The sequence below is a fragment of the Anopheles coluzzii genome, chromosome 2, assembly GCF_943734685.1.
Source record: "Anopheles coluzzii chromosome 2, AcolN3, whole genome shotgun sequence".
Lineage (NCBI taxonomy): Eukaryota > Metazoa > Arthropoda > Insecta > Diptera > Culicidae > Anopheles > Anopheles coluzzii.
In genome coordinates, this window is record NC_064670.1 from 15,204,935 (window position 1) to 15,232,015 (window position 27,081).

Here is a 27,081-nt window from a genome sequence, read left to right on the forward strand (position 1 = left end):
CCGTGTTTTTTCGAATTTTGTTTGCTTCATATGAGCAGTGCTGCATAGATGCACTTTGTGCTGATACGTACGTACGAGCCGTATTCGGCATGGTGAGTCGATGTGTGTACGTGTTGCATGACTCGTAGGAATGATTGTATGAAATGATGTAGTTTTAGTGCTTGACCTCCAACGTCCAACCACAAACAACCCCGTGGGGGAGATTGGAATAGATTAAGCATGATTTTTTTTCTATTGCGATGCTGTTGCAATTTTGATGCTTTATCTATTTTTGGTTTGTCCATGTTCTTTTCTATTTGCTGGTATTTGATGATTTGTGCAGCAGGAGATCTAAAAAAAATACACACACACTTGCTAGACTATGTACGACCATGGAGCGATCGAGTGGATAACTCTCACCCACTGTTTCCCCTCCGAGCACACCCGTCCCGATCGATGGCGGCGATGCAATACCGGAGTCGGTCCGGACCGACGAATGCTGACGACGGGTGGAATTCAATTACAGTTTGCTGGGTTGTTTTGCCTCCCCCGCTGGGAGGGAAATTTGTCATTTCTTCACCGACGACCGAGAAAAATATTCTCCCGGCAAACGGAACCACAACTGCACATGTTGGTGAATGCGGGTTGAGGTTGAGGAGCCTGTATCCGGGAAGGTGCACGGGAAGGTGCCGTTGTTTTGCTGTTGAAAGCGCACAGCTGGTTTTTAGTTTGCGTGAGTTTTTTTTTTGTCCCCCACATCGTAAAAACTCCTACCTTCGTCGTAAATCTAATCATGCGGGGTCCAGCCAGGTTCGTGTGGGTGTTGTGTTTGTGTGATACGTTAACTCAGTGTGGGAAAAGGCATTGTGCAGTGCAGTGGACAAATTGCACCAGTAACAAGCCACATGCAGTGTGGTTTTTCATCAGCGTGCATCTATCTCGGGTGGTGGTACCATCAGTTTTGCTGTGAGCGCAATTGGAAGCATCTTTTTATTCGATTACAATAACGCTGTATTTCCGACCGAGCCATAGTATGCATGTGTGCTGTAAAAGTATGCATGTAAAACTGTTGGATGCAACACGTTAAAAACATGTTTGTTCTGTTCTGATCCACGCTGCTGCTGTAGCTTGTCACAAACAAACTTTTACTAGGAGCGCTATTTTTTAATTTTTGTTGTTTTACTTTTTTCTGAAAATTCGAAAGATATGTGTAATTTGATTTGTATTAAATGCCTCTAGATCATTGTTCAGCAATTATTTACCAAATTTGTATTATCATGGTAATTTAGAAAACATTTCAACACTACAATTCTTTTCGTTCTTTTGCCATGGTTTGATCGGTTCTATAACGCTCCTTTGTGCTACTGCCCCAATAATTGAACTTACCGGCACGAACATTTTCAACACCAACATAAACTGTCTGATTAATTGACTGTGAATAACCCGGAGGCAAATACACCCCACACCCTAAGAAGCCGGAATATCTTCGCATCGAATCAAACTGCCACCCCTCTGCAGAAAAACAATCTAAACAAAGCAAACCTCACGAAAGCCAGCAAACGTCCAAAAACTTCAAATGAACCCTACGGTGTGTTGCGGTTGAATATTCGCCCGCCAGCCAACGAGCTTTTTCTTTGTGAAAAAGCCACTTCGAGCCGAACTTTATTTCCCATTTCCGCACAATTGTCAGTGGTGGTGGTGATGGTGGTGGTGGTGGTGGAATGGGCTCCAACAAACAAGTGCTCAAAGGCAACGGACCAGCAAATGGAGCGGGTAGGCGTTAATTAATAAGTTTCCGAACCCACGCTACAGGTAGTGCAAACCTGGCGGGTCACACTCTGCCGGAACGTACGATTGGCCATGGTGTGATTGGAATGACGTATCGTTTTCCCAGTGCCACAATTAACTCTGCCACGTGTCGTTGCAGCGCTTAATTTCCGTCAGCGTTTCACAATTCATAAAAAAAGAATCCCAAACGAAGTTAAATTGAAATTAATCATTCACACTAAGTGCGACAGCGGACGCGTGGTCCACGGGTCTACGGAGCTGCTCTAATATTATTACCACAAAATCGATCCTTCCTCAATCGCCGGATGATGACACTAATAAGTGCAGACGCTAGCACCGGATACGATGAGATGGAGTTTGTCGAAGAAACAGAGTGAATTAGAGAGAAAGAGAGAGGGACGGAGAAATAACATCAAGGGTATAAAAATTATGCTTTCAAAATCCTTACTCGTCTTTCACAGATTTTGCTCTCCCTCACTTTCCCGTTCATCGCCCCCTGAAAAAAAACATTCAATCCGTTTGTGTGGAGGCTAATAGCATTAAAAGCGATATCACTTTCTGCCCCCCCCCCCTCCCGCGGCCCTCTCTGGTGGAGTGGTTTGCATTGATCTCGGCGCCACCGAGCCGGTCCCGATATCCCGAGCGGAGCACCGAAACTGGCAGCTCGATGTGCTGCTCCCTTCTTTTTTTATGTCCCATCATCATTTGGCGCCGCGTCTACGACGATTTGCTTGCCGAAATGGTTGGGGCGTGAAGTTGGCAAACATGGATTATGTGCTGCCCCCCAGGGCCACCGGGCGGGGAGGATTGCTAGATGCTTCCTCTCCTCTTCAGCTCGGATTTCTATCGGTATAGCTTTTCCAATAACCGTGCGCCACGCCACCCGCTGATCCCGCTAACCCGCCGCCCGCAAAAACGCCCTTGATTTCGGTGGCTTCAGCACATTTTCCGGCCTCATATCCGTCCGCAAAGTGGGCAGGCAGCGTGCGGCGGCAGCACCAGCAGCAGCAGCACGGTTGGAAAATTGATAATTTAATTGACTCTGAAAGCGAACTTCCCGCTGAGATTTTACGCTTTTATTAAATAAAATTTTCAGAAGCATCAAAGTTTTCTTTCATCATCATCAACATCATCATCCACCGCCGTCGACGTCGTTGTCGTCGTCCTCGCCGGCAGTGTGCCCCGTTTGGGAAGGTAATACGGGGACGGCTTTCGAGGGTGGTGGAGTACGGTGGCGTTTCAATGACTCGCCTTTTCGTTTCGAGCACCGGGATTTGAGTGGTTTGAGGGTAACACAATGGAGAAATAATACAATGTCGCTCTATGGAGCGATTGTGGCAAATCGTGCACAATGTAGCGCCCGTGCTATCCGTGCTGGACAGGATACGCCGCTGACGCAGGAAAAGTTTTATTCCCATCAAAGAAGCAAGCACATCCCACCGTATTTGATGGACGATTGCCGCCTGTGTTCTGTTCATTTGATGGATCTGGTCGTTTTTTTTCTCTCTCTCTCTCACACTCTCTCTTTCTCTCCCCATTATATTTATCCATCTCAAACCTCTATAAAGGCACACTGTTTCCATTATGTTTTCAATCGACCAGTTCCTGTGTATGTCTGTGTGTGCTTCCACTCAAAAGTGCGTTAAAAAATGAAAACTGATGGGTGTATTTTACACACCAAATGGACTTGGCGGGAGTTTATTTTTTCACTATTTTTCCACCCATTATTGCTCGGGTCCAGCCGATTTCACTCAACCAGGTGGCACAGTTTAAGCTTAAAGCTTGGTCCCCACTGCTTCGGACACGCATGAATCGCGCCACGCATTATGTATGCACGCACGGCTCACCCGGCCCCCTGCGTCCAATTTGGCAAAATGGTGCAAAAGTGTGAAACGATAAATGTCAGCATATTTCGACACGCCCACAATGAATTAATTATTCGCCGTTGCCGTTTTTTCGAGCTGGGTGAACACCTCATCGTGGCAGAGTTTTAATTCGCAAACCCATTTGCGAGATTGGGCCCGCGCTGGTTAAAGTTTAAATAATCGAAACAATATCGTTTGTTCGTGACGGCGGTGGAAAATGGCGGTGTATCTAAGAGCTGCATGTGTTGCTGGTAGCTGGTGGTAGCTAAATGATGATAAATTGTTTCCATCATTGGGCTAACACGATGGGCGTGAATTTAATTCCTGTTTAAGCAGCTTCAAGTTCGGTTCGAGTTCGGGTCACGCAAGTCGCAGTAATGTCGCATACCACTAATCTCTAAGTACCGAACCGCAACACCGGTTCAGCCAAATCGTTGCTGAAATTGATCCCAAACGCGATACGGTCCGATAGTCGAACAGATACGACGATAAGAGCATTCCAGCACAGCCACTCTGCCAGCGAGCTAATACATTAATACCGTGCTAAAGTCCCCTTGCTCATCTAATATCCATGTCAATGCACATCAGCACACTCGCCGGTTGCCCAATTGGAGATCTCTCAGGACAGATTTTGCACGGACAGGCGGACTCATCGATTGCGTTACGGTTTGAGGCTCCCTTTTACGCAGCGAGTCGGTTCTTTGCGAGTATTATCTACGGGATTTTCGTGTAGGTTCCCCTTATGTTCCGGTGAGCTGTACCGGGATGACCTCTTGCCCGCTTACCCGGTAAGTTGATCTTTTGATCAGCTCTGGAATGTCCGTGCGCAATGCAGATGGTTCACCATGTGTGTGTGTGTGTGTGATGTGGTTTCGAAGAAATGCTGGTAAGAAGATGTATCTAAAACATCTAAAGGCTCAACCGAGATGGGATAGCGTTTGAAGTCGTACACCGAAACGCCACCACGCTATGACGCACAGACGTATTCACTGGGGGGTAAAACCCGTGTTCGGGCTGTGTGTGTTCGTTTGGATTAATGGGATCGGTTTACTCGGACGACAGCAGGAATCCCCACTATCTCTAAAATCACCCCTACCGAACCGATTACGCCATTTGCGTATAATGTTAGTTTTAAATGCGTTTTGTATGAAGCTGTAACACACTTTCCCATTATTCTCATTATTTGCAGTGCGACCGCTGTCGGTACGGTTACAGGGTAAAAACCGACCCCTGTCGGCTAACCACACGTATGATCTGCAGTGCGAAGTGCTCGGTTCGCGCCCAGCTCCAACCATTACCTGGTGGAAGGGAAGCACACAGATGCGTGGTCACCATGAAACGGTAAGTAGCAGATGGTGTCCATCTTTTATGAAGTCTTTCATGTTTCAAATGAGTCCAGCACTCCAGCAAAGCATTGTGCGTATTAGTGTAGTCTTACTAGCTTTGTGTTTGAAACCGTACGGTTGTCTCAATTTACTATTCATTAAAATCTGTACATGAAATCAGAGCAATTCTCTCAAGGAGCTACTCAATTTAAATTACCCTTTGGGAATTCATCCTACTTACACTTCAACCTTTGAAATCATTAAGACCGTTAGTTTCGTTTTTTGTCTATAAAGCATATGACTTCATAGCAGGCATGTCTTGATTAGAGATTTGATTTCTGGTGTGCACCCACGACTCCGAAACCACTAGTTCCGCCTGTAGTTGTAGCCGTCCGGAGACATTTAACTTCCGGTGCACTACAGATCGTTCTTTCTAAAAACACCGGTTCGAGTCAGCAGTAGTCAGAATCGGAGATGAATAATCTGTCCACATTAACATTGCACCAGGCGTCTCCGAGTGACTCCAATCGATTCCGGACGACTCCAGACGACTTTGACTCCATTCGACTCCGATCAACTCCGGATGATTCCGACTCTAGACACCTCCGAACGACTCCGGGCGATTCCAAACGGCTCCGGATAGTGCTGGGCGGACCTATCTTCTGGAGTCGGGTCCGAGATGTTCGGTGTCGTATTGGAGTCGACTCCAGATGTTTGCCAACTTCATCCATCACTAATCGTGATACTAAATATTGCAAAATACAAGCTTCCCATACAGTATGGCTGCCATTCCTTCTATCGGTAAACGAATCAGTCAGAATCTAGAATTCTAAAATAGAAATGAAAGTCGGGACTGTATGAAAAAAATGCTCCTGGATATATTGAAGAATGTATTACATTCAATTTTCAATCTGCGTTCGACTCGACTGTACATCCTAGCTTTGAGATGGTTCCTGTATTATTTACATTTTAAAATAGAAACAATCATTTTCCTATCATTGGATTCAGATAAAACTATGTCCAACTGACACGAACAACGTGCTACGAATACCGTTATTGTCTATTTAAACCGAACGATAGCAGATAAGTAATACCGCTAGCCAAATCTAGCCTTTGATGTGGTACAGACACAACTGCGGTGGGAAGCCAAAGTGAACCGACCAACACAACATAGAAAACCGCGATTCAACCGTGTTTTTTTTTTGTCGGTCGGGTCAGCCTGACACACGCAACTTGGTTTATTGCGATTACAATGCATCATGATGAGTTTGGTCCATTAGTTGCGCTTCCCACCGCTTTGCTGCATCTGCCCACTGTTCAACACCACTCGGTCTCGTGGATGGCCACGTTTGGGTTAACAAATTTGCGGTTGCAATCCCGGAACTCCCCTCTTGACACCATCATTATTAAACATGCAAGCGGGGGAGCAAGAGTAACAATAAAACGCGCACTTTATTGTCATGCTGGGCGAGAGCTGTACGAGGGCTGTGTTACAATATGGTTATATGGTTGATGTTTTTGCGTTGCTTTGCACCCAACACCCGGCTGTGACATTAGTTAGTGTTACGGCTCGGAACGGCCAGATCTAAACCACAGCCAACAACGGGGTGAAGGTGTGGAGAGGTGTGTTTGAACGTGATTGAAAAACAAAAAAACAACAAAAACAGATTAATCTGACAGCTAATGGTGAGTGTGTTTTTTTGTTATTTTTTTAGCAAATGATTAAAATGTGCAATAAGGGTGAGTGCGAATGCAAGCTTTGATGGTAATGGGGAAATGGTCAGCTTTTGACCGTCAGATAAAAGATATCTCATGCGGCGCAAAACACGCGTAAGCTTGCTGTCATCAAAACTAACTTTAAAGAGATAATAAAGTCAGTTATCTGCGCTTAGCAGAAATAAGCTTACAGATGAACTACAGAAACGGAGCGTTTGTTTACTAACACTTAAAATGAAATAATGATAAAACGTGATTAAAATCGAAACACATATTGATAATAATAGTAAATATAGCATAGTAACATGTGAAATCAACCATTTGCTTACAACAAATACACTAGAACAGCCTAAAATAATGAAACATTTCATGTTGGATATGGGTATTAATTTAAAATATGGGGCCCTTTCCGTTTTAAGTTCGTAGGCTGAAATTTCAGCCTCTCAACTGTTTGCATTGTTTAGCAGTTTTCGAGCAGCTATCTCAGTGGGTATAACAAACAGGTGGGCTTATCCCAAGGTGTGTGAATTCAGAAGGCTGATTTTTATCGCGTGTGCTTCCGAATGAAAATTTTATTCAAATGACTGTTTTGTGTATTCGTCAAGCCTCCAGAAAGCTTGTTTGAACAAAAGTGTTCCCCCATCCTGTCAAAAAGTGATATTTAAATTTGGTTATAAAAAAACTTGCTATGAGATCACCTGGACTACATACACTTTGATTCTGGATTCCATCACCTGATTTCTTTAATGCACCTTGGTGGTAAACACCACCTTTTTTTGCCATGTTTTTAAGCAGGTACTCGAATCTAATTCTAGCTTTGAGGCTAGAATAATCTAGCAGGTTAGTTTTGTGTGTGGTTTTGCCAACTGTCAAATTCCATACAAAAAACTGACTAGAATTGTGAAGGGCCCCTATGTCAAACGTTCATGTTCATTTCAAAAGCTCGCTCAATTGAATTTCAAAGCTCGTATTATTTGCCGAAATGCCGAAACAACCAAACTTATTACCTCTTGGTTTCAGACCGCTTTCAGCCGCACACAAAACGAATAGTGAATTATTCTTTCAACCTCTCCATAACTCCAAACCACCCCGTAACATTTAACCTTTTTGTTCACTCTCTCGCGCTCTCTCTCTCTCTCTCTCTCTCTCTCTCTCTTTTTCTCTTGATTGTTCCCTCCTCGATGGTAAATGAGAGTGGGTGCGTTGGTAAAGTGCGAACCTTTCTAACACGTTGGTTTGGTTTTTTGGTTTTAATTTGCATTGTATTTCATCACACTTTGCGCGGCCAGGGCAGATGGTCCGGCCGCGTGTCGGTTTCATGCCGTCGTGGCTGTGGTTAAAAATAATGATCAACTTTCAATTTACTTTCCCAAACCCCTTTTGTTTCAACAACGGTCAGCGTGAAACCGCTCGGGTCCGACACGGATGGTGTGGCACGGGTTGGTTTACTTTTTATTAGTCCGTGGCCGCTTGTTGTGCCGGATGCATGGCGTGAAGTAAAGGCTGTGCGTATCGCTACTACCAACATTTCTAGTAACGATGGACATCGTAGTGAACGTTTGTTCGCATTCAGTTTTATATTTTCTCTGGCGTGTGGGTATGGACCGGCTTAGGAAAACGCTTCTTGATTTGTTTTTTTCTTTTTGTGAAACAAATGATGAAACTAATCTAAGGATTTTATTGTTACTTTGTTATCCTATATTACATTATCCATAAGGCTTTTATATTCACTCTTGAAAAAAGGTAAATTATGCATCTACGAAGTGCATAGGACAGTTGTCGATTGCTTGCAGACATATAATTATGATTCCCACTGCTTTTGCGATACGTTGAACGAAGAAACTTGTATTTTAATTTGCCAAATTTACTTGACTGACACTGAAATTGATACAACTTCTGCTCCAATACTTTACATTACTTTCTTTCAACCACTTCAACCCATACAATACCCCTCGCAACTATTCCTATGTCGTACGTCAAAGTAATGTTGCCCGAGGCTCTTTTGCCACACTGACGTTGCTGGAACGCTGGAAGTCGTCTTCTCGTAACGAAACGTTGCCTCCCTATCGTGACACTTTCTGCGACAGAACTGTGTCATCTATGCTGGAATGTCACCGCGCTCTTCAGGTTCCAGTTTCCTGAACTGAACGTGGCCGCAGCACCCTCCATCCTTGTTGGTCGGAGAAATGAGCATGCATTGCTGGCAGTTCGTTTCCTCTTTTTTTGCAGAAAACTGAACCCATTTGCACGTCGTTGCTGTTGCACACGAACTAAAGGGCACGCGGAAGCTCGAGTAGTACTACCCCTCTCCACCCCACTATAACCTGCCCTAGTATCACAGTGGCGGGGGATGACAACGGAAGAAAGCTGAAACGATAAGCAAGATACGGTATAAAAATCACTGCGGTTTTGCGAAAATTGCACGCCAATGTGAAACGAGCCGAGTTGTGGAATCGGGAAAGTGGGGGGGGGGAAAGCCGAAGCACGGTAAACGGAACTGTCGGTTCGATGGTGGGGTACCATTTGCTTCTAGTGGTTTCGTTCCCACCAGTAGAGCGGCACTCTCCCTGCAAAGCGCAGGCAAGCAAAGGAGAGACAGAGACAAATCGGGCGAGGCTCCCGCGCTCAGCGTTGGGGTGTTGATAGAAAATTGCAATTTGTATGCAAATTTCGTCCCCAATAATAACAATAATAATACGAAATTTATTACATTGTGACAGTTTGCACGCAAAAGCGCAAAGGGAATGCAAGGGAAAACAATGCCAACAAAGAGTTTTGGCCGAAGAGAGCTGGTTGGTTGCGTTTGGTGAAATTTGTTCACCGAATCCAAACCAGCAGAGCAGGGTGAGTTCGCTTGGTTTGCATGGCTTTGGTAGGGTTGGTGGTGGTGGTGGTGGTGTCCGTTAAAAGTGACGACATTTGCTCGTCCCTCTTACCACACTGCTACCGCTGGAATGTGCAATAATTTGTGAAAAATGCTAGTGAAGCATCAACAAAAGGAAGGAGTTGCTTCTTCAATATACTTATGCTTTTTGGGGAAATTCTAGTTTGTGGCTTTAACAAAAGGAATTGAATCAAAGGGGTAAAAGAAAATTGGTTGCGAAACTAAACTAATACTAAACAACTAGATGGTTTGTATGTTCCAATCTAATTTTATTATTATCTGCAAAATTAAATAAGACAGTCATTACTTCCTTCTCCCTACAATGGTTTATCTTGACGCAACTGCCAATATAAGTCATTTTGTAATTGATGCTTGATTGATTCTTCTTCGTTGTAACTGATGCTCCCGTAATCTACGAAACAACAGCACTTTCACATCTCAACAAATTGAACAAATATTCAATACAAACACAATCTGCTACTAATGCACGAAGATAATCAAACATATTTACAGAAATGGTTGTAATAGTTCCTAGACTCATGCCTCGATCACGTATGCTCTTTTTCGCTCTCACATTCTCTCCATGTCCATGTTTCAACATCACCCACTTGACATACTCATTATAAAATGCATACGTAATTCTAATCCCTGCCGAACCGGCTTCTCTCCCATTCCAGACCGATCCGGACGGTAACGTCACCGTGTCGATACTGAGCTTCCGGCCCACCATCGACGATAAGGGCAAATATTTGTCGTGCCGGGCGGAGATGGCCGTCATCCCGGATGCCGGCAAGGAGGATGGCTGGAAGCTTGACATCTACCGTAAGTACGCCTCGGGGTGTTGGAATGCCATCGCCTTCACAACCGTTCTCCCCGGGGCGGGGCACATTTAGACATTGATGAAAGCCACGACGTTTCGCAACCGCACAACTCGCCGATGAACTGCCGATTGCGCAGGCCAGCATGGTTGTGACACTGTGCCGATTCTTGGTAGCCGCGTCACAGTCGTGCCACTGTCGGGGTCCGGGGTGTTGTCCCAGCATTGTTGACAGCTTTCACGTCAAACACGGCTTCCCTCATCGCTCCGTTCCGTGTCTGTTGCCGTGTTTGATGCGTTAATTTTGCTCCCGCTGGAGCCCATCGCCGCATGTGAATGTAGATGAAGATAATTAAAAATTCATTACAACCGCGACTGCCTTACCATAACCACAGTGCGCCCTACCCCCTGGGACGAGCCGCAAACTCTCTCGGTTGTCTTTCGCTGTGCGCCTCTATCGTACGGTGTGGAAAAGCGTCCATCCCTTCTGGCTCATTGCCGGAGCATTTGAATCTCATCGGTGGTGTAGCGTGTAGCACAGCGAAAGCCGTGTTTTCATCCCCCGTGCCCAACACGGCCCCATGGTAAGCTCGACGGGTGAAGAAGGTCTTTCGCGTCTTTCACTGCCCGGAACCGTGGGATTATAACGCCACCCTTCCTACATCTGTTTTTCAATCTCTTGACCTTCTTGGTACGGGTGCGCGATGAAAACCGTGTGGCTTTGGCTCCACCCCGAGGTGCCGGTGAAGTGTAGCGTTGCGGAACCTTAATCAAATTTGCGACCATTTGTAGGTCGATTGTTTCCCTTTTTTAAAACCCATCTCAACGGTGGGATTGCCCACCACGCTCATTCCTGCGCAGGGTTGGGAAAATTCCCACGCGTGTAGCGGTCAGCCGGAGTACGAAGGGGTGGGTTTGCACACTGCTGCTCAACCCTTCCGGGACAGATTGGACACTTTCCCAGCAAAATAGCAGCGAGCTCGCTGTCACTCAGCGTGCCACGGTTTGGTGGCGGTACCGGCGGTACTGGCGGATCGACGCCGGGCGGTGGTCGTGTTGCGGGACCGGGTATACGGGTGTAACTGTCATGTCTGTCATCGCAGTACGCCTCGGTGTCATTAGGAGACCGATTCCAGCGACGTCGGCGTCGTTTGTTGCTATGCAGGGAAGAGGGTTGTGTCGTTTTTTCTCCTCTCTCTCTTTCTTTCTTTCTCTCTCTCGCGGGAAGGATTCATTGTTCGGAAGGTTTTGCGATGCGGTTCCATCGTGCTTCCGTCTGCCTGCGTCTGGTGCTGTTGATAGGTTGTACTAATTCGTTACGGGCCATGTAACAGACGTTTTATGCGTTCCAGCATGATGGTGTGTCTTTTTCTGTGTTTTTATGCTTTCCAGATTAAACGGGTTTTCAATGTAACTTTAACGTTTGTTAATGTACAATCTTTTGCTTCAACTTTGTGCATTGGAAATTAAAAAAAAGATTGATTTAATAAAACGATCTTGCAGCGCACTTTTGAGAGTTTTTTTCGTTGCAAATTTTACTAATATTACTTAATTCAAAACAATGTCTTCAAGCACACTAGTCCTAATTTCACAATGTTTAATGCTTGTTTTGAAAAACGATTTACTAACCTTCAATTCACCATCACCATGGTGCCCTGTACCTTGCGCATGATATCAAAAGATCCTTTTTCGCTGTAATCCCAACAGCACGCGCGTTTCGGGTGGAAAATAGCTAAACATTGCCCTTCCCTCTCTTGCCCTTCTTGCCCTTGGGGACACTCGTTTCTTTGGCCCTGCAGCATGCTTGGAATGTGTAATGTGCGTCCCACATTTCGCTGTACTGTCCCAGACGGCTCGGATGCTAATTATAAAAAAAGGATGAATACTGTACAATTCGAAAGGATACACACCGAGTAAACAAATCTCCTGTCTCTCTCTCTCGCTTCCCAGCGGGCATCTTTTGTCCGCCCTCGGTCCCATCCTGCCCGGGCCCCGGCATTGAGGATAATACCTAAATCATACACATTCCACACTATGGCAGCTTGTGCAAAATCTCATTTGAAGGAAATGCCGCAAGGAAATCTACTCCCGTGCACAACCCGCCCCACCCACCTCATTACATCCGGCTGCCCGGTGGTTCGTTATTTTATACCCACCCCTTCCGGGCATGGCTTGTACCTCTTTGTGTTTGTGTGTGTGTGTGTGTGTGTGTGTGTGTGAATGTGGCATCATTTAACGGGAGCCTCGCCATACTCTGCCTGAGTGAGAAATAATACTACGTGGATAAACTTGTTACAGCGACGGCATCAAGTCGGTGGAAAAACAGATATTAAGCGTGAAAGTGGGGAGTGGGCTTAGCTTATTATTCAAGTTTATGGTTTTATAACGGAATCAAACATCCCGAGGACTTTCTGGGGTGCCGCTGTGCTGTCGCCGTTATTTGCTTCCCGTGTGGCCGACCAGCGGACGCACATTAGCGGCACTTTCTCATGATTTATTCATGGCTGTCTGGTTCGGTACTTTTCTTGCAAGCGCGCTAATGCGTGCGGTACCACCCCATCGATAGCTAGGCGAACTTTAAACAAATTTGTTTTTTTGTTTCCACAGACGATGAAGCTGCAGTGCATGGACAGTTCGAGTCATGCGATATAAGCAATCGATTTTGTACGGGGTTTTTATTAAACCGGTAAAACATATAGGAAATATTATCTACCCCAACAGCTTTGCTTAACGGTCGAACTGTTTGGGGCGAGTTTCATATTAATTAAAACTCGACAAACCCTTTCGTTTAAGGCCCCTAGGAAAACTCTCCACTACACATGCCCCAACATCTTTCAATCTCTGCTCAAACGCAAACACGCAGTGCACCCGTGCCCGTACGTGAAACGGCGTTATGAAAGCTCATATAAACTTACTACACGGCACTTTTTTGGACCTGTGGAAAGTTATTCATCGTTCACCGTTTCATAGGGCCTCGGCCAACACTGAGGTGACGCGGGTAGTTTCGTGCCAAAAGCAGTTGCAGCAGCACCGGATGTGCGGGGCAGTGGGGGGGGGGGGGGCTGGCAAGTGAGAAACCAATGCGTAGGTACCAGCCCCATCGAATTTTGGGTTTTGAGAAGCAATTTCGGGAAAGTTGTTAGCTACTCAGCGCTTCTTTGATCTTGAACCGTACCCAGCGCTTAGAAACAGCCCCAGGATCGTACGGTACTCTGACCCTGGTCATGTACAGCTGGACGCATCAAGAATGATCCACGCCTCATCAACCCCACCCACACTTGCTCCACAATCTGAGGGGCTAAACCGTTGAAGACTGCACTCTGTGGCACTCTGCTGTCACCGTTTGGATGTTTGGTGATAGCTTTTTGGGAAAGGAAATTGATGAGTTTGGGTCCGCTATTGGTACGAAATGAGCTCTCACTAGCCTGGTTGATGATTTTGCATCTTTCCCCGTTCCGGTGGCACTATCGGGAGTGGTAGGGTGCTGATCCGTGGGATGGCATACTAATGATTGAGCGAACGAAACATGCGATCGTAGCATCATGCAAGAGCTTACTTAATACATCCACAGTAGCTGTACGATGTGCTGCACACATTTTGCGGAACTCAGATTAAATTAGTTTACTGTATTTATTAGCCTTTTCAGCCATGTTTTGTAACATAATTTTGGGACGACTTTAAACCCGCCATTGTGAGTAGTCACCGTTGCAATGAGTGACGTTTTAAGTTATATTAAACGTTAATTAGCAATAGAAGGCAGTCGTTTTCATTGAACAAAAAAAGCACATTTCACTTGCTAATCCTAAAAGACCAGGTGGCCGCACTCTTTTCTACCGGCTTTCTAGTAATAAACATGTTCACTTTATCGTTTAACTGGCACCAATCCCTTTGACGGCAATGTAAAGAAAAGAGAAAAAGACCCCAAAAAGATGTCCCACAAATGGCTCTACCCTGTACAGATTGCGCAAAACAATGCATCGCACTTCCTTACGATACAATTATCCTCAGCTGTGGCATTACCCCCTCGAAGCTTTAGCGCAAACAAATGTCTTCCTTAGTTTCTTACCTGCCCTGTGTGAAAGTTCACCATCGGGGAGAGAGGACCCGGCAAACCCGTGGATGCTAAACAACAGCTAAAGCACATTTTTAATGCCGGATAAACATTCTTTTCATGCTCGCTGCTCAACTCAACCCGGATCCTCTTAATTCGGTGCACTTTTTTTTATAAGTCCTTGTACACTCTTCATCGTCCCCCCCCCTCCAACTACAACTCCGAGACGCGTGGGAATTTTCCCCATTGCTTGTGTACAGGAACAAAAACACTTCCCCACCGCACCGAAAAACAACCTTTTAACCATTTTAAATGGTCACCACGTATTCGTTTGTTAATTAATTTTACAACTATCACGCCCTCGCTCGAAAAACTCCGCTCGGGAGTGTACTTTTTGTGTGTCTCTTTTTTGTCAGGAGCAGTCCTTTATTTTCAACCCTCTGTTTTTTCCTGTTACTTCTTAGTATTTATCGTCCACCCTACTAACCCTTTCACTCTCTTGCGCGCCGTTTCATTTGCAGACGTTCCCGTGGTGACGCTCGAGTACGGTACGAACTACAACTACACCTCCTCCATCCCGGAAGGGGTCGACGTGTACTTCGAGTGCAACATCAAATCCAACCCGTGGGTGTACAAAGTGATCTGGCGTCATTACGTAAGTGTTTCCGGTGTCCGACAGTAGCGCATGACCATGGCATGGCAACCAGAAAGTAACTTCTACTGATTGTAGAGTAAGAGACAAAAAGCACACACACACACAAACGATACAACACAACCTGTAAGGCACACGGTGAATATCTCATGCAAGGGATGGGGAGAAGAAAAATTAAATGCTACCCCGTGGCACACATAAAAACAAATTAATCCTTATGTTTTATGATGAAGCAACCCAACACTCACCAACTCCTGGTGCCAAGCGACCACTGTAGCTGGACAGGGCAGGAAAAAATGATAGGAAACTGCCCGGTTTTTTTTTTGCTGTGCGTTCGCATATACAACCCAACAGGAGGGAAAATCCCCGCAAGCCCCCTTACCAAAAGGGTCATCACTTGCCACTGACCCTGATGCTGCATGTGTCATCCTAATGTCTGGATCGTCTGGCAGAATGATACATTCGAGCGTGTGGTGCAGGCGCCTCTACCCCCCCCCCCCCCCATTATATGATGTCGTTTGTTTTATTACGAATTTGCCCCATCCAGCAACCAGTGCCCCATTCGGGTGATGGTGTACGGGTGGGATAAATTGCGTTTTCGCTTGCAGTGCCGGACATGGCCGATTCTACCAAAACACAAAACGATGGTACGATGGTTCTTTGGTAATGACCTCCACTACTAATGCTTTTGTTGCGAGTTGCTGCCTTTCCCGCTCTCTTCACTGTCAGCCAAACATCGTTTCATTTGCCTTCCATCGAGTTGACCTTTACACACTTTCCCACTGAAATCGTGGCAGCGACAACAAGCGAAACAGTACATGTAAAACGGAAATGGGACTCAACAACAAAAAAACGTACACATAGGGCAAATAATGGGGCCTAAATGGAGAGGCCAGTGAGCTAGATACCAAAAAGTGCCAGCGGTCAAAGTGATGCGTAACACTAATTATCTTCTTTTATTGCCACGCTGGATGTTATTAATTTAGAGAGCTATCTTGCGACGGTTGTCGTACATTTACCGACGGGTATGACAGGACAGGACAAACAGGCACTGCTATGAATTCATAGTCCCTGGAATCATCGTTTTTCGGACAGGAACGTATACGAACGTCTCCCACCACGTCCTGGCGCGATGAAGCTAACCGGGGGGGCGACTAATTTATCCGTGGCACAGATCTTAGGCAAACGTTGGACACGGGTAGCTTCCGCTGGGGGCCGCCAGCACGGAAACCGACTCCCTATCGCAGTTTGGCATTTTGCAAATGAGCGAAAGCGATCGGTTGGGACGCAAAACCAAGCCAAGATGTAGATTAACACTTTGACCGCCGGCCTGACGTCACAGTTTGCGAGTGAGCACGTAGCGCATGACAAGAGAGCGATGAGAGCGACAATTGTTCGTGCGACTATTATCACTCTTTTGTTTCATTTCGATAACGGCGTAGCACATGTCGTTCTCGTTCTCTCTTTCCTACCTCATTCGTTATCAAGAGAATTGGTGAGCGTCAGATACAGAGCTGAGCGGTGAACAAAGCCGTCGTGCGATTTCATATGACGCGGCGCTTAAAGTGTTAAGTGCGTACCAAATTAAACGGCTCCGAAGCGAAAGGTCGTCATAATTATTTCACTCTTAAAGGCGCATTTTGTCGAGGGGAGGTGCCCTGTGTGTGCTGTTGTTCTCTTCTGTCCTTCCCTTATTTTTGAGGTTTGTCCTTTGTTTGGAACATTTTTCCGTCGCCCTGTTAACCTCACAGCGGAAATGCTCCGTGACCGGAAGGGACGGTTGTTTTTTTCTAAGGTTTGTTTCTGAACAATGTTTCATCTTGAGCAAGGCCATACGGGTCATTTTTCCTTTTTCCCAGCAACATCCAAGAAACATTGCCAGAAGAAAATAGAAGAAAAAAACTTTGCTTGGTTATAAAATCGACCAAATACGCCCTCTTGTAGTGTGCAATAAAAATGGGACATTCTTATAATTTTTGGGCTAGCAGCTTTTGTAGCTAACATTCGCAATGCTGAGACAATTTCGCCACACACATTTACTTTCATTGCGTTGCATCATTTTTCTCTTTCTCTCTTTCTCTCTCACTTCCCTGCAGGGCAAGGAGCTGGTCAACAATCCTTCCGAAGGCGTTACCGTATCGAACCAGAGCCTGGTGCTGCAGAATGTGAGCCGCAACCGGGCCGGACAGTACACATGCGTCGGCAGCAACCGGGAGGGCGACGGGGAGAGCAACCCCGTCCATCTGGACATAAAGTGTAAGTATGATGATGGTATTGTTGCCCCGGCCGTCCCCCTGCCCTGGGCTGCTGATTATGCTGATTATGCGTACGTCGTTTACTGTGCTGCCGCAGTGATGCTGCAAACAGGCGAAGTGCTGCAGGGCCCCCGTGTATGGTTGTGTTGGCAAAAAAAGAAAAGAAAAACAAAATGGAGCGAATGAGGGAATCTGCCGGTCATTTGCAGCACATGCCTACGGGTTTGAATTTATTTATTTCGCTGTTCTTATTTGTGGGTATGGATGGACGTTTGAAAAGAATGCCTCCCAATGAGCATAATGTTTCACCGATGAGGGGTTAAGCCCAACATGAGATCCTCTTGAAGAACCTATTAGTAGAAAATGAAATGAATAGAGATTTTGGGCATTATGCAGAAGAAGTAAAGCATCAATAGGTGCATGAATGATGGACGATCCGAGAAGAATTGAAAAAGAGCTCCTTTACGATGTATTCAAAGCCTGCAAGGATCGTTGGAAGTTGGTTGTGTATGGAACCTGTTCCCTGGTACTGATAAAGTAGAAACAAATATTAGGATTTATTCTTAACTTTAACTGTATAAGGAAATCTTCCTTCTACTTTTCTTAACCATTCCAAATCATTCTTCTTGTTTTGGGCTGAAATGTATGATCAATCTCAATGCCTAATTTAAAACATTTAAGTTATCAACTGTGATAGTTATTTCAGTTTAGTTATTTAGACTAATTTATTTATTTTTCTTACTTTCTTTCTTATGGACATATCTTCATTTTTGGCTATTTCTAAATTAGTAATTTTTCAAGCGTTTTAACTTACTCTCATAAACGATTGTCCCAAAGATACTTCGAGCGAATAAAATAGCCACAAACAAAACACAAAAAACCAACCATCATTCTTTCAGTAAATTTACTAAAGCATCCAGCATACTGGCAAAGCTTTTGCTCGCATTGTCAGAGTGGATTACTCCAACGCTGCCCGCCGCGCCTCCCGGAGGCTGATCATCCCGCACTCAGAGGTGAAGGGTTTCTTTGTTTATTACATTTCTTGATTTTTCATCGCACTACGAACTAGGATCAACCAGAACCGTTCGTTACGCACGGGGGTTTCTGTTCCTGCGCAACGGTCCTTTCTATCGTGCCACTTCAAAGTACGAGAGTGTCGCCGCTCTTCGCTTGATGGTACACTTTTTCTGAAGACACAATTTTCGTCCATTTTGCTCCTCCACCATCAACACTGTCCGTGCTTGGCGTGCTCTAGGATGTACCATTTCATTCGCCCATTTTCCACCAAACCCGGGCAGACCGATGTAGCGTCCAAAAAGAAAAGCGCGTTGAAAGCTTCAGTGAGTTTCTTAATTAGATTTGTGGTGTTAAAAAGGATCGTCTCTATTTGATGCTTACGGGGCCCTTTCGCTGGAGCTACAATCTATCTCTCCCGCGGCGCTAGGATAAGGGTAAGGGAGTCCGGCTTTGGATGACCGCACCGACACAGCCACCTGTCCTGCCCTGGCGATGGTACCCGGCTTTCGGGTGGGTTCGGCAAGACTTTGGTGCGTTCCAATGACGACGACGACGACGACGACGACGACTATTTCACATCAAAACGACCATCGACTTACGGTCGACCACACGCCCATCGCCCCGCGTAGCCTTTAGCGCCCCTCGCAATCGAGAGTGGAACTCACGGGCAGAAAGCGAAAGAGCGAGCAAAAAAACAAGCCCTGAGATGCGAGACGCTTCTTCCGGCCCGGGCCCCAGTAGTGGTGTGGCTGGTGTGAGTTTAACGTGGAATTTTAATTTTGATAGCATCAGCTTCCGTTCACCATTTGGCGTTCCGGCAGGCAGAGGCAGGAGGCGATGTCTACCGGTCGACACCGACGGTGCGACTCTTGAGATGGATTTATGTTTGCGAAAAGAAGCCTCGGAGACGGGTTTTGTCGTGATCCCGGTGAGTAAGGAAGAAGAAGAAAAAAAGGAACCCATTTCCTGTGAAGGCGAAGCCACAAAAAGCGGCAGCATTTCGTTTCGGTGTTGGCTTCCGTTGCTGTTTTTGCGCCGGGTGATGGCAGGAATCCATCCATCCAGCGCTGAGAATGGGACCTTTTTCTTGCAGCCTGCGACAGTGGTGTGGAAATGTGTGCCTAGCATCCGGGCGCTGCCCGCATCATTTGTGCCGTGTGCCGTTTGGCAGTGCGTGCGTGGTACCGAAATGAAATTATTCTTCCATTCTTCTCGTCGAGCGACGGTGTGACAATGTCTCCCCGTTAAGGTGTGGAAGGTGTCGCGCGATAAAAAGCATTGCAAAGAAAAAAAGAAGACACCAACCGATGTCACGCAGAAATTAAGACATCTGGAGGTGAATTAACAATTCATCTGTCCCTTTTTGCAATGGTGAACTTTCTTTTGTACTTCCTCTTTTTTTGGTAGTTGTTTAAGGATGAGCGTCTTAGGGGTTCTTTTGGTTACAGATGCCACAAAACAAGAAGCGTAAGAAAAAAGGTTTTTATTTATTTATTTTTGATGTTGAAAAACTCAGCATAGTTTCATGTTAAAATGGCAAAAAGCGATACTTTGTTGAACTACATTAAGCTGAAAACATTCCTCACTGCATACGTACTTGACATTGCGCTTGTCGCAGCACTTTTCAGTCCATTGATTTTCATCTCAAATGGAAAGGATTGAAAAAATCCGTATAAATCTTAAACGTATACTTAAGGATTGTATAGCTGGCTGTTACCTTTCTCAGAAAATCCTTCTCCAAAGCAATCCCACCGTTTTATCTTTGCCCTTTTTTTGCACTCAATTCCGTCATACTTTGGCTTCGCAACGGTTAGCCGTAACGTTTGTAAGTTTATCGCAAACCGCCGCATAACATCGCTGCAGCTCTTCGCTTCATCTAGAAATTGTTTCCCCTTCTTCCTTGCGTTGACTTTGCTCATTGAGTGGAAAATAAAAATCACAAACTAATGCCCAAGTGGGCGGAATTTTCACATCACGCTTCAAGTGGCGATGGCAGTGGCGCAAAGTAGCCAAACGATGGTATTGTTGGCATTTTATGGGTTTTCATAACTTTTCACGTGGAAATATTTTGCTTGCGGTATGAAAAATTAACTCCCCTCTCTCGATATGCTTGTTAACCGAACCCAATATAGTGTGAGTGCAATAGTACCGTACCGTGTGCCATCTCACCATGCAAGCAAAGCAAGAAAGGAAACGTAACACCATATGGTCCAGATGGTCAATCTATCACACCAGCCTCGGCACAAGGACGGCCGAGGCTTACTGTTACTTTTGAAAGTCAACCTCCACTATTGTTCAAACACTACCCCAGTAACGGGCACGCCCGAAGAAAACGGACGCGCTGCTACGCGCTTATCAAGCGCTGACATGTGGCTTTCTTCCCTAAGGGAACACGCATGACACCCCCGTTGGTCGTGTGGTGGGTGTGAAAAATTTAGCACACGTTTGCTCCTTTTTCCCCCTTTAGCCCTATCTTCTGCTTGACGAGCTGTGCAACGTGACGACACGCTCGTGTCGCACAGCCAGTGCGCAACAAGGAGTGGCGCAACCGACACAGCCCGCTCACAGCACGGCACGGGATGAAAATAATGATTACTGGGGATGCGAAGGAAAACAATCAATTTTATCGCCCAACGACAGCAGCAGCAGCAGCAGCAGCCGCCACCGCCGCCTGCACAGTAATGCCACAGTGACAATGGATCGATTTCGGAGCTGATTCTATTTGTTCCGGTGTGGAGCGAAGATGGTAGGGAAGCACCAGAGCCGGAAGTCAGCGCAATATCCTCTGCAAAGCATCCCATCAGGGGTGGCATTCCCGTGCCAACGGTATCCTCATCAGGCGTACCATTCTTTGGCCCCGTATCCGTTTCAGCGTACCGAGTGTGTGTGTGTGTGTGCTGTCGGTGAGCAATAATGGGAACCCCTTTTGCAAGCAACCCCATGGCCTGAAGCGTGCACACAAACTGGGCTACCATAGCATTCCAGCTTCCGGAAGTTGATTGAATTAACACGGCACCCACGTGAAGGGCGAGAGCGTGAATGAAAGGGAATTTAGCACCCAACACACGGCTTGCGTGCTGTTTGGCTGATGTTTTCTTCTTCTCACTCGCGCGAGTTGGAAGGCAAGCAAAACAAAAGAAATCATCTCCCTTCGCTACATTACGCTAACCGATATGGATTGGATTTCTACTACTGTTACAAACTGCTTCCCACCTCTCTCCACAGAAATGAGCCCATCAGCTAGGGGGGTGCTGATTCCATGTTCAGCGAAGGGAACGATTGTGTGGCCAACGGTGCGGATAAGTGTTTTCCATGCAGCTGCTCTCTTAATATAGAGAATCGGTCACTGACACTGCAACTGCTTCAAGGGAAAGAGGAAAAAGCTGGGATTAACGTTTGTGTCAGATTACATTTTAAGATATTTACAGCCTTGGACTATTTTTGGAGCTTCCTTTTACTCTTCGAAACATCACATGAAAATGTTTACGTTACAGAAGTTATAAAATCATATTTTCAAAGAAGTCATGGTCAGGTTAAAACCATCATTTAAACTATCTGACTTATACTTATATGTTTTTTTTTACTTATGTCGCAATATTACACATTCCCACAAAAAAGCATTCTTCAACAAGTAAGCGCTCTTGAAAGCTCTTAAATGGTTGGCGCCTTGAACGATCTACCTTTGATGTATCTCAGGTGATATATATGATGATATTAGTATTTGTTATTTCATTTCATTTCATTTATTACTTCCAATATGTCTGTGTATGTGTAACATTTATCTAACAGTTTTCTGTAACCATTCTTTTCGATCTATTGTTATTCTCTATAACAATTGAAAAATGGCTCAATCTCTCTTCAGAAAGCATCCTGAAACTGTCAAACTTTTTTTTTGTTGCCTAACCTTTAATCAAATCATTTCGATTTCATTAAATCATGCACAAAGTCAACCACGGCATACATTTTTAATTCGTACCTATTTCAAAAATCATAACCTTCGTCGATTTTCAAACCAACTTACCGACCTTTTGCCAATGATGTGCTACCACCGCGTTCAGCGCATTAGCGGGGAGCGTGGCCCGTATCATTTTGAGATTTTCATAAAGGATTACAAAAAGTTGTTCGTTTAATTTTTAAACAATCACTACACCCTCATTCACTCCTGACAGCATCCTTTCGAGCGAGCTAATGAAATCAAAACAAAGTTTGGTACCGCCCGGCTTCTCTCTCTCTCTCTGCTGTGCGCAAAAGCACGGGCACTGTCAGTACAATTACCCACCAGGGAGCGAAAGCACGCTTTTCTACGCTGGCCCTATGAGACCATTCCCTTCCTTGCGGGGCTGCTTCATGCAGCTCTCGGAAAAAAGCTACACCCTAAAGTTTATTAAATTTTGCGCTAATACTCATTATAACTCGATAAAGCGAATAGTGTGAGTGAACCCGATGGGCCGGGCAGCTAGGATGTTGCCCCCCAGCGCATGTTGCTGAAACCATCTAATTGGATCATTAAGATCGACATCATTTCTACATTAAACCCAAATCATTTTCGATTAGAAAGTCAACGTGAACGCGGGTCCTAAGGAACATTCCCCCTTCGCTATCCATTTGGATTTTTTTTTGTTCCTGCTGTTTCCACCCTACACTTTTTCACACTTTTCCCAAACAGTTTAGTTTAATCCGTTGCGCTTATTCTTTTCTCTATCTGCCTCTGCCGGGCCGATGCCTAATTGAACCGAAGCGCAAAAACAAACTCTCCCTTTCAGCTCGAGTGAAAATGTTAGCCAGCCAGCCAGTAACGAGCGTTGAGTATTACTTTTCAATTAAAACGCTTTCCACCAACTTTCGGGGGGTGGGTGAAATGCTGCCGCTTACAAGGCGGGGTTTGAGGTGTATTAAGTACCAAGTGCTATTGGATGGCCATTTGGTGGATAAAATCTCCATCTCCAATGCCCTGGGTTATCGACGACGTGCCAGCACGCCTTTTGGCCGGTAATTGAAAATCCCACCAGAACCGAGCGGAGCTTTTCCCTTAGCTTTTAAGGGAGTTTCCCTTGTTTTTTTGCTTATTTTTAATGCAAGTATTGCTTTTTTCTGCCTCGTTCTCTTATCTCACTGTATGTTGTTCGATTCCCCCCCGCATACATACACATACTTTGTTGCGGCAGTACTGGCCACTTCTAAATCCTCACCCCTCCCCCCAGCAAACTCCGCTGGGAGCAAAGGAATCGTCCGAAATCTGGCAGGACCGCATCAGTTTCCCATCGTGCATTCGGTAATTGAATAATATCGATGCTACCAGGCATCTGCCTTCTAAATTTAATCCCCCATTCCTTTGCCCCCCCCCCCCCCCGTCACTCGGCACCATTAGCGAGAGGAGAAACGGAATTGCCCCGGAAAGGAATTGGATGGTGTGCGATAAGCCGCTGCCTAACCGCTTGCTACTTATCGACGATTTCATTCGCTTTCCCTATCGCGACCGGTACCCGGGTACTGCACGTGCAGGTGCCTCAGCCTTCAAGTCCGGAAAACGAACGAACGAACCGTTTGCTTACGCTACGCTCCGCCTGTCTTACGAACCGATGGAACCGATAGCAGTGCCTTCCTCCGCACATTGGGGAGGGGCGTCGGCTGACTTGACCGGAAGAAGAAGAAAAAAAAAGTACATAAAACCCTCACGCTGCCGAAAGCGAAAGGAAATGCTCGCTGCTATCCGGGGAAAAAATCTTCATTTCAAGCTTTCGAGGTAGCGCCTTCTGCCCCATACTCGCATTGCCAATGCAAAGTGGTCCTACTCGGCCGGAATCTAAATACCCAATCAGGCAAATGGTGCAAACGGTTCATCTTCACACCTTCTTTCGCGAGGCGTTTGCAATGGGGGCCACTTTTGCATACACCCATGCACGCACACTAAGAACTGTTCGTAGGAAGGGACCGTCAGGCCTGTAGTCTGTTGTTTGTGGCGAAAGTGAATTCCAAGGTCTGCTGTTCCGATCGGATCCGATAATAATTCTAATTTTGTGTACTCACCCCCCCGAACACACTTTTTGGTGCACAATTTATGCACTGAGCGTCTACTTCCTTCCTTAAAGTACTTTCTAAATCGACCCGGTTTGTGTAGGGTATTTTTTGCTCACGTTTTTTTTACATTTTTCCCCCATTACAGTTGCTCCCGTTTGTCGACCTGGGTTGGTGACGACGTACAACGTGGGCCGGAATGAGCTGGCGAAGATCGTGTGCGAGCTGGAGGCGAACCCGAGCAACGTCACCTTCACCTGGAAGTACAACACCTCCGTATCGGAGAGTCTCGACATTCCCGCCTCGGAGGTGCTGAGCGATCGGACCAAGAGTGTGGCACACTTTAAGCCGGTGACGGAAAAGGTAGGAATGGTGCAATTTAGTATAAGCAATGGTTTTTCTGGGAGAAATGTAAGTGTAAGAAGGATGGAGAAAAAGCTTAAAATATTTGAGCATAAATTAAAGTGTATTTAAAAGTGATTTTGTAGCTTTATCCAAATATTTACGCTATCTATACTCTTTTTAATTGTCGTTAGCTTGTCTTTAATCTTCTGTTTGCTTAGTATGCACCACGCTCACAATGCACTTCCGAAATGAGCCTGCCTGTCTATTGTCGCCCAATGAAAGCAGCGAAACTAACACCTTCCATTCGTCATACTACTGTAATGTTTTCCACTTCAACGCAACAGAATGCTTCAACACTTCTTTTTCCCACTCTCAAAAGGCTTTTAAAGACGCTATTCGGTGGAAAAGAAAAAAAAACACAAACGGATGAGGAGGGAAAAAAACACGCCGTCTTTGTGTAAAACAAGACACTTTACTTCCCGGGGAACCGTGGTCGTGGCACTCTACAAGGCATGGATTAAACCAACTTCGCCAAACAGGCCTTCGCTTTGACACGCGCGATAAAAGCCTCCTGCACGGTGCTGTAACCCCTGTGGTCGGTGCATGGAAAAGGGGGCACAAGAAAGGCATATCAAACAGTGAAAGAAAATCCTTTTCTAGGGGTTGGCACATGGATCCGGTTGTTTTATCCTTATTTTTCTTTCGCACTCTCTCTCTCTCTCTCGCTCAGAAGCGACCGCACGGGGTCTGTTTGAGCAGTGAGTGGAAAATAATCATCAACCCATGGTACAACTACCACGTGCCGAGAAACCGACAACACCGACACCTATTATGTTTTCAATTATCATAATTTCTTGTTTACACCTCGGCAACCCTTCACAAAGCTGTTGGCCTCGGCCAAGCACAAGGGTTAGGTGTTATGGTGACCAATTGCGGGGAGGAAAACCCAGAAAAAACGCCTTCCTCTGGATCTATTCCGTTGTTTTGCGACAAAACGGGTGCCTAGGGTTTGTTGGCTTGTTTTTGTGCCATTGATTCGCCTTTCTAACCCAACGCCCCGCGAGTACGGTTCGGGTCCGATAGTCCGGTTATCGCTGATAACCGAAATCCTGCGGAATGTTTAGGGCCGTTTTGTTTTTTAGCGTCTCTTTTTGTTTATTTTTGGGGTGTGTTTTTACATTCTTCTTTCCAGCTCGCTAGCTGGATTAGATCTCGTTTCGCGACACGAGTGCTGAAGGCTTTCAACCAAGCCATGGTCCTTCTGGACCTGTCACGCTTCCTTCTAGCACATGACCGCACGTTCTCTCCTTTTCTCTCTTTCTCTCTCTCTCTCTCTCTGCAATCGCTGTTGTTGTTGAAACTCTACCAAAGGGATTGAAAACGATTACCACCGGAATGGAAGATTGACGGCGGCTTTGCTGGCGGCTCATCGCCCATCGGGTCCGTCTCCGGGCTTCGGAGGCTTTGATAAAGATCCTTCTCCGAAACCCTGTTTACAACTGGCCGTTACCAACGGTTTAGCCGATCTGTACAGTCCCGCCAGCAAGCCCCGCTCAGGCCCCGCTCGCCAAACAAGGCCGCACAATTTACGCCACGGTCCCGAGCGCGTGTGAGCTATGTCTCCCTAGCGGAGGTTTAAATTCTTTATCCGTTTTCCCGGGGTTTTCACGCGCGAAAAAAAAAGCCCCTTCACGTGGGCCCGGGTGAGAAATCCGTCCCGTTGGCACCCGAAAAATGAAGTCCTTTGTAATTATGAGGGTGTTCACAAACACACCGGCCACTCGGGCTGCATCGGGGGAAAGGGCCCTCGCTAGGGAGCCTTCCCGTTTTCCATCCCATGGATCATTCTCAGCATTTTCCCTCCTTTGAAGCGACCCAAACATTCTTCATCCGCTATCACACTGATTACGCTATCTGGAAACTGTCCTTTCTTTTACCACGGGGTTTTATTTTTCGTTCTATTATTATTTTGCTGTAATGAAAACACCAAGTTTTGTTGTATCCGCCCTTCCGAACCTTCATCTTTCGAACCATCGAAGGAAGTGCTTTGTGTGTGTGTGTGTGTGTGTGTTTGTGTGTGCTTTTCTTGTTCGTGGTGGGAAAATACAGATATTTTACACACAAAAAAAATCGGTATCACAAGACGAACATTCCGTCCTTTCGCACGCTTTCAAGGCTACGACAGGGCATGGACAAATTATTCCCAGATGGGATCGAGAGCAATGGAACGAGAGCTTTCGCGCACCGCACCGAATGTTCATAATTTATTCATTAACTTTTGTTTCTATTCCGCAGCAAGCGGTTTGGATATCGAGGATTTTAAAACAGTCCCTTAATGTGCCCAAACCCAAAGCAGCAACAACAAAAAAATG

The 27,081-nt window shown here is 45.9% G+C and overlaps 1 protein-coding gene across 2 annotated transcripts in view; it reads left to right on the plus strand.

The window, feature by feature from the left end:
- The window catches only part of LOC120949947 (nephrin-like), a 134,677-nt gene that overhangs the window by 92,853 nt on the left and 14,743 nt on the right, over window positions 1-27,081 (plus strand). For both annotated transcript variants that reach the window (XM_040367595.2, XM_040367597.2), the window contains exons 7-11: window positions 4,822-4,973; window positions 10,235-10,379; window positions 14,947-15,080; window positions 17,174-17,333; window positions 24,513-24,727. In XM_040367595.2, the coding sequence (XP_040223529.2) occupies window positions 4,822-4,973; window positions 10,235-10,379; window positions 14,947-15,080; window positions 17,174-17,333; window positions 24,513-24,727 (806 nt within the window). The remainder of the gene's footprint in view (window positions 1-4,821; window positions 4,974-10,234; window positions 10,380-14,946; window positions 15,081-17,173; window positions 17,334-24,512; window positions 24,728-27,081) is intronic.